Below are 12,753 nucleotides of genomic sequence, written 5' to 3' on the forward strand. Positions count from 1 at the left end.
AACAGGCAGCTGAGAATGCAGAGGTGAAATTCACATCAACAGAAAATCATATAACCTTACAGTAAATATGAAACCAACTTTGGTATACTCTTACAGCAAGTGCAATCACTGGATGAAGAAATGGAGAGTGTTGAAACAAGCTCAGATCAGATTCAGCAGGTGAGGGTTCAGGAAGCAAACATATGCAAGATTTATCCATCTGCAGGGCTTTGCATTGGTTCAACTTGTACAAAAATGTGGAAGGAAAACAGATTTGATTAAAACAACAGATCTACAACACTACAATTACTACTAAAATACAAACAGAAAAGTAAGTTGTGTATATAACATCATGGCAATAGTAGACCAATTGGAGAACAGTGTAGAATCAAAACATTTCTGAGAACTATGTAAAGAAACTAATGACAACTGAATAATTACATTATAGGTCGAGCCATCAGCTACTGATCTCGGGAAGCAGGATAACCCTCCACATGCAAACCAGGAGATCCATACAGCTGAGGGTCCAAGTTCCCCATACCAACCAGCAGCACAGCTCATTGAGCCACAAACTCTGCCGAACCGCACTCTTCACTTCCAGGAGAGCTGGTTCAAAATCTTCCCCTGGCTCCATTACAGTCCTGAAATAAAAGGAGTTTTGTGCTTCTACTGCACAACTGCTTTTAAAAAGAACATTTCAACAATGGCAAAAAAAACTGAACATACCTTTATTTCTCAGGGGTTCAGAAACTGGAAGAAGGCTAGGGAGTCATTTGACAGGCACGCTGGTAGTGGGGCACACATAATTGCTGTCAACACACACACGCACACACACAGGTCAGTCAGAATGCAACTATGCAGCATCTCAGAAAGTGCACAAGAGAAGGCCAGGTCAGCACTGATAGAAATTGTTAGTTCAGTGAGGTACCTTGCTAAACAGGGCCTAGCTCTCAGAGGTCATGACAATGATGACGGAAACTTCAAGCAGCATCTGGATGAGAAGGCTGAGAATGACCCCAATCTGGCAAGCTGGCTGCAGAAGTATCATTCCTACACAAGTCCTGCGTGTCAAAATGAGCTGCTGATGTTAATGAGCAACAACCTTATCAGACAAATAACAACTGAAATCCATGGGTTACCTGTACTGCAGTTCTCTCTAATAATGGATGGGACCCAGGATATATCTGGCACTGAACAGGTTTCAATATGCCTCCGGTATGTTGATGATGGCCTGGAGCCTAAGGAGGAGTTTGTTGGACTGTACGAGGCTTCTTCAACAACTGGCGAACACCTTTTTAAAATTGCCTCTGATGTGCTGCTCCGTTTAGACCTCCCTTTCTCAGGTCTACGTGGACAGACCTATGATGGAGCAGCCAACATGTCGGGGCACCTGTCAGGGTTACAAGCTCAGATTAGAAGAGAGCAACCATTGGCCACCTTTGTCCACTGTGGCCCACACTGTGTGAACCTTGTCACACAGGCTGCATGTACCTCCACACCTGTGATCAGGGACGCTTTACAGTGGGTACACGAGCTGGGCTGCTTGTTCGCTCAGTCTGGCAAATGCAAAACAATATTCAAAGACATATGCATATCAAAAAAAGGCTCCTTCACTTCCATCAAGCCTCTGTGTGCCACCAGATGGACTGTGCGCACACCAGCAATCAGAGCAGTCCTGACTCAATATGAGTCCATCTTGGCTGCCCTGGAAGAGATGGCATCTACAAATCTCACCGACAGTACTGCTTCTAAAGCTAACGGCCTACTTGACAGACTGGAAAAGGGCAACACCATTCTTGGCCTTCTTCTGGGACAAGAGATCCTCATGATGTTGGAGGACCTGAACTTGAGTCTGCAGGCAAGAGGAAAAACCATCAGTGGAATACTGAAAGCTGTTGAATACACCAGACAGGGCTTTCTCTCTTTGAGGACTAATGATAGTTTCATGAGCATCTATGGTAAAGCTGTGAAACTTGTTGCAGACTTGGACCTCCAGCCAGTACACCCACCTCATGTCCGAATGCCATCCAGAAAATATGGTGGTCCAGCAAAGCATCATACTCCTGCGACACCAGAGGAGTATTTCCGGGTCCATTTTTTCAGTGCCATTGACACAGTGATCACCCAGCTACATGATCGCTTTGACCAGCCAAGCCTGGAAAATCTGAACAAGCTGGAGGAGCTGCTGCTTACTGGAAAGACCAATGATATGGTGAGCCTGTACCCAGAACTGGACCTGCAAAAAATGCAAATTCAGTTGGCAATGTTTAAAGCAAATCATACCTACACTTTCTGTAAAGAGGCTGCCCAAATTCTTAGAGGGATGCAACCAGAGGTCAGAGGGCTCTTCTCACAAGTTGAGACTCTGGTGAGACTGCTAATTGTGGTCCCAGTCTCATCCTGTGAGGCTGAAAGGAGTTTCAGCGCTCTGCGACGGTTGAAGACCTGGCTGAGGTCAACAATGACACAGCTGAGGCTCAACAGCACTGCAGTCTGCCACGTCCACAGGGATAGACTGAAGAGGCTAGACAAAAGAGAAATAGCCACAGTTTTCATTGGTACATCTGAGAGACGGGTGTACATCTTTGGCCACTATTAACTCTCCACCTGATTGGAAAAACACATAAAACATACACAATCCACTTGTTTACGGTCTCAAACACACTCACAGCATTAGTTATTAAGATTACCGTTCTAACATCAAGTTCAATTTGCATTTAATTTTGGTTCACCAATTTTTTTTAGCTACATTTAATCGTTCTACTGTTCTCAGTGTGTTCACAATCTGTATTTGTGTGCATTCAAACTTAATGGTTATTTCCTTTTTCATTTTTGTTCTGTTAATAAAACAGTTAACTGCTCCATCTTTGACTAAAGAATCCTTCATATTATTTTAAGCTTCAAAAGACTCATCAAGGCATCCAAACAAAATAAAGGGAGAACAGCTAATGTAACGGATCACCTTCTGACCTGTTCAGTAGATGTGGTCTGGACAATTTGTGTCATCACTCTTGTGCTCCACATTCACCAAAAAGCAGATTATGGCACCAGATTATTCTTCAACTTGCATTTATTGGCAGCAATCTGGTCCAACAGAACACACACAATTTCCATCAATGTGTGTTATCCAGCCTCACACAGGGGTCCCCACCAACTTACATGTTACTGTACTGCGTGATTTAGTGGTTATTATTACTATTCAAGGTTTTTTTTCCACATTTTACATAAAAAACAGATTATAAGTGGATAACCAAAAGTTGCTAACAACACTTGTAACACAAATACATTTTTCTTCTATAACATTCATACATGAGTTTTCCTGGTATAACAAAACACACAATTTCCATCACTAGCCACGTTTAAATGGGCACAAGTAAATGGATTGAACACCCAGTCAGATCAAAAATTCTGCACATTACACTTTTCATTTCGTTTCATGGCATTTGTTTACCATCTTTTCCGGGAAAGACAACTCTCTGCGCATGCTCAAACTATTTATTCGGATTTGATGCTTGGTGCATAAAATAGTGTCCATGTAAACATTTGGGATTTCCGAACAGCCTAGATTTTCATCGGATAGAGGAGATTTTGCGCATGTAAACGTGGCTAATGTATGTTATCTAGCATCACACTCTGTTCAGGTTAAAAAGACAGCGAAGTAACGTAACACTCACTCACGAGAAGTTAGCTTCTATTAGCAACACTCTAATCGAAGCATTATCACCCATATAACTTGCTTTTCTTTTTAAAGCTACAGCTAAACTTCGCACAGAACACTCCCAAGAGCCCTCGCATGTCAAAAACAAGTCACAAAAGCTACTTAACTCAACTTAAAATCGACTTAACAACATATAATTCTGCTCACGTGTACTCACCTCCACCAGCTACATGCGAACAGCTGGGGTGGCTGTAAGCACGCCTGAAGGACCCCTGCATTAATCGCATTCAAATATCACCTTCTTTTGGTGTTAAATAAAATATAACATTGCTTACCTCTTGGAGCTAAACAAGAATAAAAGATTCTTGAGCAGTGTGGGTGACGTGCTCTCCTGCTTATCACAACTGCTGACAGCTGCATGCAGGGCAGCAGGGTAGAGAACTCAGCATAACGCAGGGCGCTTTTTCAGAAATGTTACAAATTAATTAATTACGGTGTCGGTACAAGATCTGCTCGGGTGCAAGATCGGCTCGGGGTCCTTCGACTGCCGATGACGTCAAAGTACGGCAAACCGACTCGGACAAAATACACTACACATCTATACTGTTGGAAAGAATTTAGCACTTTCGTTATTAAAATAATGTTTCTTAAGACGTAAGTTTGTGTTTATAATGGTATTTGTGAAATAAAACACTATATCTTATTCATAATGTTGAACTCCTCTTTGAGCACATCCCTTGAAGAATCATAGGTATTAGCAACACCTGTGAAATTGTATTTGCAGGAAAGAAGTGTGTCCCGTTTATTTAAGTATTTTGTGTTTAGAGTTTTTGACGTTTTGTCATAGACTGTAGCTGCTAGCCAAAACTCTGGAGTTAAAAGTTTTCTGGCTTTACTAAAAAACCTGTCTGTACTTATTTGATTGATGGTATTTTTACTTTCTATTAGACTCCAAATGTAATCATTTGGCACGTTTGTAATTCATAAATTGCAATGTAATCGGCGATATTAGCATTAGCATTCCTATGGGTTTTTCCATGTATATTAGCATTGCGCTAACCACTCGCTGCCAAATTGCAGCCTTTGAGATTAGAAAATCTCCTGGCTTTACTAAAATACCTGTCTGTACTTATTTGATTGATGGTATTTTTACTTTCTATAAGACTCCAAATGTAATCATTTGGAACGTTTGTAATTCATAATTTGTAATAATGTAATCGGCGATTTTAGCATTAGCATTCCTATGGGTTTTTCCATGTATATTAGCATTGCGCTAACCACTCGCTGCCAAATTGCAGCCTTTGAGATTAGAAAATCTCCTGGCTTTACTAAAATACCTGTCTGTTCTTATTTGATTGATGGTATTTTTACTTTCTATAAGACTCCAAATGTAATGGTTTGGCACGTTTGTAATTCATAATTTGTAATAATGTAATCGGCGATTTTAGCATTAGCATTCCTATGGGTTTTTCCATGTATATTAGCATTGCGCTAACCACTCGCTGCCAAATTGCAGCCTTTGAGATTAGAAAATCTCCTGGCTTTACTAAAATACCTGTCTGTACTTATTTGATTGATGGTATTTTTACTTTCTATAAGACTCCAAATGTAATGGTTTGGCACGTTTGTAATTCATAATTTGTAATAATGTAATCGGCGATTTTAGCATTAGCATTCCTATGGGTTTTTCCATGTATATTAGCATTGCGCTAACCACTCGCTGCCAAATTGCAGCCTTTGAGATTAGAAAATCTCCTTTTGTCACATCGCAATTTAATTGCACATGCAGTTAATCGTTCAGCCCTAATATACATGCAGCTCTATGCTAAAAGTGTATTTTCAAAGAGGTAATGATGGATTTCTTTGTAAAAGTTGTCCATCTTTCCAATAGAAAGATTTGCCTGGACCAACGTAACGTGATTACGTAATTCCGTAAGGTTCCTGTTCAGCCAATCAACTACTTAGACATCATCGGCAGTCGACGGACCCCGAGCCGATCTTGCACCCGAGCAGATCCTGTACCGACAACGGTTTTATTTTTATTTAAAGCTCAAGTATAAATAATTAGATGCCAGTTGCGACATTTAAAAAATCTGCTGGGAGCAGACGTAGGTATAGATCTGAGCTGGTAAAAAAAAAAAAAACTCATCAGCAGGATTTTGGAAATTGGGGGGGACACAGCTGCCAATCACAAATTTTGCCGGGGACATGTCCCCGGCGTCCCCGGTTAAAATGACGCCTATGTGTCACCGATGTTTCTACTTTAGACTCAGTCCACTGCTTCTGCAGGTCCCCCAAGGTCTGGAATCGGTCCTTCTCCACAATCGTCCTCAGGGTCCGGTCACCTCTTCTTCAGACAAGTACAAACGCAACAGAGTGAACAGTTTTAGGGTTAGAGTTTACCTGCAGAAAGGAAGAACCGTTTTTGTGGCGAATGGTTCTGGTCTGAATGCATTCCCCTGCCAGATGGGAGAAAGTCAAAAAGTCTGAGTGCAAGGTGAAAAGGAGCAGCTGTGATCCGACCTGCACACCAATGTCCTGGACGTGTACAGGTCTTGTATGGAAGTCTGCTGCCAATGACCTCAGCAGAGTGCACAACATGCTGCAGTCTCTGCATGTCCATGATTGCAGCTCCAGCATACTACACAGAGATGGAAGAGGTGAGGACAGACTCGATTGCGGTGTAGAACTGCATCATCGACTGGGCTGGCAGGTTACTTCAGAAAGTACGTCCTTCGCTGGGTCAGAGGTGATGGTGGGCTCCCACTTGAGGTCCTGGGTGATGGTGGTACCCAGGAAGCAAAATGATTCTACAATGGTGATGGGAGTATGAGACAGGATGATGGGGGGGAGTGGGGCTGTGCGCTTCCTAAGGTCCACAATAACTTCCACTGTCTTCTTAGTGTTCAGCATCAGGCATTCAACCTCCTTCCTGTAGGCAGACTCATCCCTGTCTGAGATTATTTCAATGATGGTGGTTTCATCTGCAAACTTAGTGGTGATTGGAGGTACAGCCGTTGGTATACAGTGAGTAGAGCTGAGGAGTGTGCGTATGGGGTGAACCTCCATGTGGGGTTGTGTGTTTTCACTGGGGTGTGAGCGGGTGGTGGATTTTTGGTGATGTTGGTTATGTGGAAACATGGGGTGGGATGGTACGCATGCCTGTTGTGTGCAGTGGGTTGTGCTGGCTGAGTGTGTTGGCTGGTATGGCAGCAATACGGCTTATGGACGTCTAGCCTGCCTAATTTCAAAGAAGAAGTAGAGGAGGGAGGGAGCTTAAAGGTAAAGACTACAGCGTTAACAATCAGTTTCCTAAAGAAATTCTGGATTGCCACCGAGTTCTCTTCCCGCTGCGTAAGAAGTTCATCCAGGATGGGAAGCGGGCTGTGATCTCCATAGATGAACTGTTTGTTGACAGTAAGATCTACAAAGAACGAGGAGTAACAGACTGGCTTTATTAGACAACATCAAGTACAACTTTATTATTATTAACAGCACTCACTGGGTTTGAACATGTCAGGATTTATAGCTGCTAGATCCATTTAGAAATGTTCACCTGTTCCCTCACCACCTCACACCCTCAACACTTTTTCTTTTCTTTCTTCTTTTTCCTTTTCTTAACCTTTATAATTCCTCTCTTTCCCTTTTTTGTATCTGCTTCTGGATCTTTACATCTGCATGGCACAATTAGCTTCTTTCTTTTTTCTCTTTCCACACTGCAGCACACAACGTGTGCACACGCACACACACACACACACACACACACACACACACACACACACACACACACACACACACACACACACACACACACACACACGCACACATGCACACGCACGCACACACACACACACACACACACACACACACACACACACACACAACACAGACTCCATACACACAGTCACACGGATAAGTAGCCTAAGGAGTTTCATTGCACAATCAAAACACTGTTGGGCTTGTCTTGTTGTTATTATTATTATTATTATTATTATTATTATTTATTCATTATCAGCATTGATATCTTTATATTAATATTGTATAAAAAATAAATAAATAATAATTTTTTTTGCAACTATTATTTTTTTATTAATGTTGCAAATAATAATAATGATTATAATAATACCCTTATTATTTACTCTCTATTATTTACTATAAGATTAATGTATGCGTTTAGTTACTTATTTTATCTCATACACATGAAGGCGTCATATTATAGCTACTCACACACACATCTATGGGTGCACTAAGGCAGCGGTTCCCAAACTTATTTAGCCGCGCACCCCTTCTACGTCCAAGCTAAACAGTCACTCGACAGACAGGGTTAAAAAAATATGATCAACCTTTTTCCCCATCACTTTCATTTTTTAAATACTCATTAATAAACATTTGATACCATTACAATTTCCTTTGATTTAATTTTAAATAAATATTTAGAGTACCCAGGTAGCACATAAAAAATCCAATTTAACGGTTTTTTAACGGTTTTCTTAAAGCAGGAACGTTTAACCAGAGCTCTCTCCTTCCTTCTGCTCTGCGTAAACCTGAGCTGGTCACCTACTTGTGCGTAATAAAATGTCTATAGGGAAAAGAAAAGATATAGCCATGAGGTTAACTTTTGCCTCAGACCGACTTATTGCTGTTTTATGGTGTGGCTGAATCTGTGATCCGCTGCCACGCGGACCGGTAACAAATGCTGCAGTAACATGACTGGCTCCACTGGCTAGAGCGGACTTGAATTTCATACGTCATCCCAAAATAGAAGCTAATTTCTTAATTTGACCTTGAATGAAAAATGTTGTTATAAAACCTCTTAAAAGTTTTTTTTTATCATGGAGGAGGCAGCGCTCATTTCTGCCTTCAGTCTGACGGCGCGGCGCTTGTGCTTATTGAAACTGTGTGTGTGTGTGTGTGTGTGTGTGTGTGTGTGTGTGTGTGTGTGTGTGTGTGTGTGTGTGTGTGCGTGCGTGCGGCACAACTCCATGAGCCGCTCAAGTCACCGCGTCTCGTTATTGGCGCTATTTAAACCAATGTTGTAAAATTACTTCTGCTCAGCCCAGATGTGCTCACATGTGCACCCGTGAGCCGTGGTTCCGCTGGAACGCGTCTAACTCTGAACTTCAGATCTTCAGCGCGCTGTTAGAATGCTGCCCCACAGTCAGTGTGCTAGTATAATAATGCTAAAATGCTCAGATGGGAATCATTTCTTGATTTACTTAGTTACATCCACAATGTTCTGTGTGTGAGGTTTACAATGTCAGAACACCTGCATGAGAGAGCGTGTTAATTACAATCTGCCAGGCTCACCACCTTCAGATTTCTCCAACATCGTTAAAAATGATACGGAACATATCAGCGTGTGCAGGCCAGAGCGCTGAAGCTCGGCGCATTGTTATTATGAAGCTAGGGCACATGCGGAGGACACACACTCACACGCGCAAAATATACTTGTTTTCAATTACATTTATTGTGTCCACTTACTTTTTCTTTGTCCCACCCACAAATGAGTTTCTGGCTACGCTAATGGTGACATATGACAGACTTCTCTGAGCTCTACAGCCATTACACTTTTCACCTCGCGCATCCCCTAGCGGCAGCTCGCACACCCCTGGGGGTGCGCGCACCACACTTTGGGAATCCCTGCACTAAAGTTTGTCTCATGGAACGTACATGGAGCTGGCTCCAGAGAGAAGAGATTAAAAATTTTTGATCTGTTAAAAAGAGTGCAAGCAGACATAATATTATTACAAGAGACCCATAGATCTGCCACATCTGCAGATGAAAACACCTGAGTTTCCTAGCATGTTCTCTGCATGCTACAACTCTAGGCAAAGAGGTGTAGCTATTTTAATACACAAAAACATCAATTTCACAGTATTGGACACAGTCTCTGATCCAGAGGGCAGATTTATAATGTTAAAAATATCTGTACAGAACCAAAGCTTATTTATCGTCAGCATATACTGTCCAAATATTGATGACACTCCATTCTTTCATAATTTTTTCTCTGTACTCTCCGAACACTTGGACTGTCCACTTATACTTGGAGATGATTTTAATTTTTGGATGAACTCTTTAACAGACAGGCTCAGTACAGCTGGGACTCAGCGCAATTGGCAATCCACTAATATAGTTAAACAGTACATGAGTGATTATGGGCTTTGTGATGCATGGCGATCTCTTCATCCTAACCGTAGAGAGTATACTTTTTTCTCACACGTCCATCACTCTCATTCATGTTTGGATTATTTTCTAGTCAGCAGCTCATTGTTGGCTGATATTTCAGACGCTGAGATACACCCCATAGCTGTCAGCGACCATGCTCTGGTTTCTTTAACTCTGTTAAGCAAGAAGATAATCCCACCAAACAAAAACTGGAGGTTTAATACATCACTGCTTAAAGACGAAGGTTTTATTGAATTTTTTAAAAAGGCATGGGCTTTATATTTAGAACATAATGACCTGCCTGGAACATCAGCATCTAGTCTCTGGGAGGCAGGAAAGACAGTGATGAGAGGTAAAATAATCTCTTTCTCATCACATAAGAAAAAAACAGAAAACAAATGTATTCAGGAGTTAGAAGAAATCATTAAGTCTTTAGAGGCATCCACAGAAGAAGAGTTACTGAGCAAATTACGTAAAGCTTAATTAGAACTTCATGGAATTATTGACAAAAAGACACAATTTTTAGCACAAAGACTACGAATAGAAAACTTTGAACATAGCAATAAATCAGGTAAATTTTTAGCTAGCCAGTTAAAAATTAATAAAGAGAAAACTACCATATCTGCTGTTAAAGACTCAACCGGGAATATAGTTTATGACCCTGAAAGAATAAACAACACTTTCAGAGACGTTTACCAAACGTTGTACTCACCACAGATAAACCCATCAGATAACGAGATCAATGAGTTCCTTGACAAGATAACACTTCCTAAATTATCAGACAGCCAAGCTACAGTCCTGGACTCGCCACTAACATCAGCTGAGCTCCAGGAAACCCTTAAATCAATGCCTAATAGGAAAGCTCCAGGTCCAGACGGGTTTCCAGCAGAGTTCTACAAAGAATTCTGGATCATTCCGGCTCCAACATTTTTCAGAATGGTGAGGGAAATCGAAGAGAGTGGCATATTACAGCCAAACATGAATTCAGCCAATATTAGTCTCTTGTTAAAACCAGGCAAAGACCATGCATTTCCTACCAGCTATCGCCCAATTTCCCTTATTAATGTTGATCTCAAAATAATTTGTAAAGCCCTGAAAAAAAGATTAGAAAAGGTAACCCCCTTCATAATACACCCTGACCAAACTGGTTTCATCAAGGGTAGACAGTCATCCACTAACTCACGTAGATTACTTAATTTGATAGATTTCTCTTACAGTAGAAACATAGAAACTAGTATATTATCTCTAGATGCAGAAAAGGTTTTTGACAGAGTTAACTGGAAGTTCTTCTTTGCAACTTTACATAAATTTGGTTTTGGGAACTTCTTCATAAACTGGCTGCAAACATTATACAGTTCACCAACGGCACGTGTCAGGACAAATTACCAAATATCAGCTAGCTTCTGTCTTCAGAGAGGGACCAGGCAGGGATGCCCACTCTCCCCCTCACTGTTTGCTATCTTTATTGAACCACTAGCAGCAGCAATTAGGCAAAAAACAGATATTAAAGGGATAGAGTGTAAGAAATTAGAACATAAGATTTGTCTTTATGCAGATGATGTTTTACTCTTTCTCCAGAATTCTCAATCCTCACTCTCCCATTCAATAGAACTGATAAACTCTTTTTCAAGAGTTTCAGATTACTCTATAAACTGGTTAAAATCCACAGTTCTACCAATTAATTTCTCTTTTGTCAATTTGCTTAATACACTATTGGAGTTAGGGAATATCCCATACCTGGGAATTACTGTATCTCCCAAGTTGGCAGATCTAACCAAACTGAACTACATCCCACTTTTAAAGAAAGTGGAAGATGATCTTGCAAGATGGAAATCCTTTCCGATATCACTCATGGGGAGGGTTGCAACAATTAAAATGATGATCTTACCCAGAATAAATTACTTATTTTCAATTATCCCAAACAAACCACCAGCTGACTGGTTTAGATCTCTGGACTCCTCAATTACTAAATTCCTTTGGCAGGATAAACCTCCACGAATTAGCTTAAAAACGCTTCAGAAGACCAAAGACTGGATTTACCCAACTTTTATTATTATTTCTTAGCCAACAGGCTGCAATATATACCAAGATGGTTGCAAGATAACCCACTAGATGAGTCTTGGTTAGATATTGAACAGACACTTTGCAATACGATAGAGCTTTCAGACTTACCATTTATTAGCTCAAGCATAAGAAAACATGAAAGCTTCAAAAGTATTAGTATCAGCACCTCTCTGACAGCATGGTGGGAGTATCTAAAAATGACAGCGTCTTCACTAGTACCATGCAGACGCACACCTATCTGGAATAATCCTGATATTTTGCTAAATAACCAAATGATGAACCTTTCGGACTGGAAAAATAAAGGGATCCTATACCTGGAACACATATTTGAAGGATTGGACTTCATCCCATTTAATCGAATAGTCTCCCAATTTGGAATAGATAAGAATAGCTTTTTAGAATATCACCAAATTAAATCTGTAGTCAAACAAAAATTTAAGCTCAATAAAATAAAATTACAAACACCACCAATGGTATTTGACTTCTATAATCTCAACCCTCCCCAAACTATTGTCTAAAGTATAAAAGACACTGTCCAAAATAGACGATAGAATAGCAATCCCTATTGAAAAATGGGAGGTGGATCTATCAGTCAGCTTTGACCAGAACTTCTGGTCCCAAACTTGTTTAAATACTTTTAAAATGATCAGACACCCCAATTTACAATTAATTCAGTGCAAAATTCTACACAGAGTACACTATACAGGTCATCGGATGTTCAAGATGGGGTTTGTGTCGTCTGACACCTGTACACACTGCACAAACAACATTCCTGAAAATTACATTCATGCACTGTGGTCCTGTCCACCTGTCCAGGAATTTTGGGGTAGAGTATGTGAAGATCTGTCAAAGTGTCTGAAATGTCATATCCCAACTTCCCCCTCTCT

At 40.8% G+C, this 12,753-nt stretch overlaps 1 protein-coding gene across 1 annotated transcript; it reads left to right on the forward strand.

Moving 5' to 3' along the window:
• Positions 1 to 826: 826 nt before the first annotated feature.
• LOC139069791 (zinc finger MYM-type protein 1-like) lies at positions 827 to 2,578 on the forward strand. Its single transcript, XM_070550743.1, has one exon. It carries the CDS (start codon positions 827 to 829, stop codon positions 2,576 to 2,578), a length of 1,752 nt encoding a protein of 583 aa, XP_070406844.1.
• The last annotated feature ends 10,175 nt before the right edge of the window (positions 2,579 to 12,753 follow it).

The sequence above is a fragment of the Nothobranchius furzeri genome, chromosome 4 (assembly GCF_043380555.1).
Source record: "Nothobranchius furzeri strain GRZ-AD chromosome 4, NfurGRZ-RIMD1, whole genome shotgun sequence".
Lineage (NCBI taxonomy): Eukaryota > Metazoa > Chordata > Actinopteri > Cyprinodontiformes > Nothobranchiidae > Nothobranchius > Nothobranchius furzeri.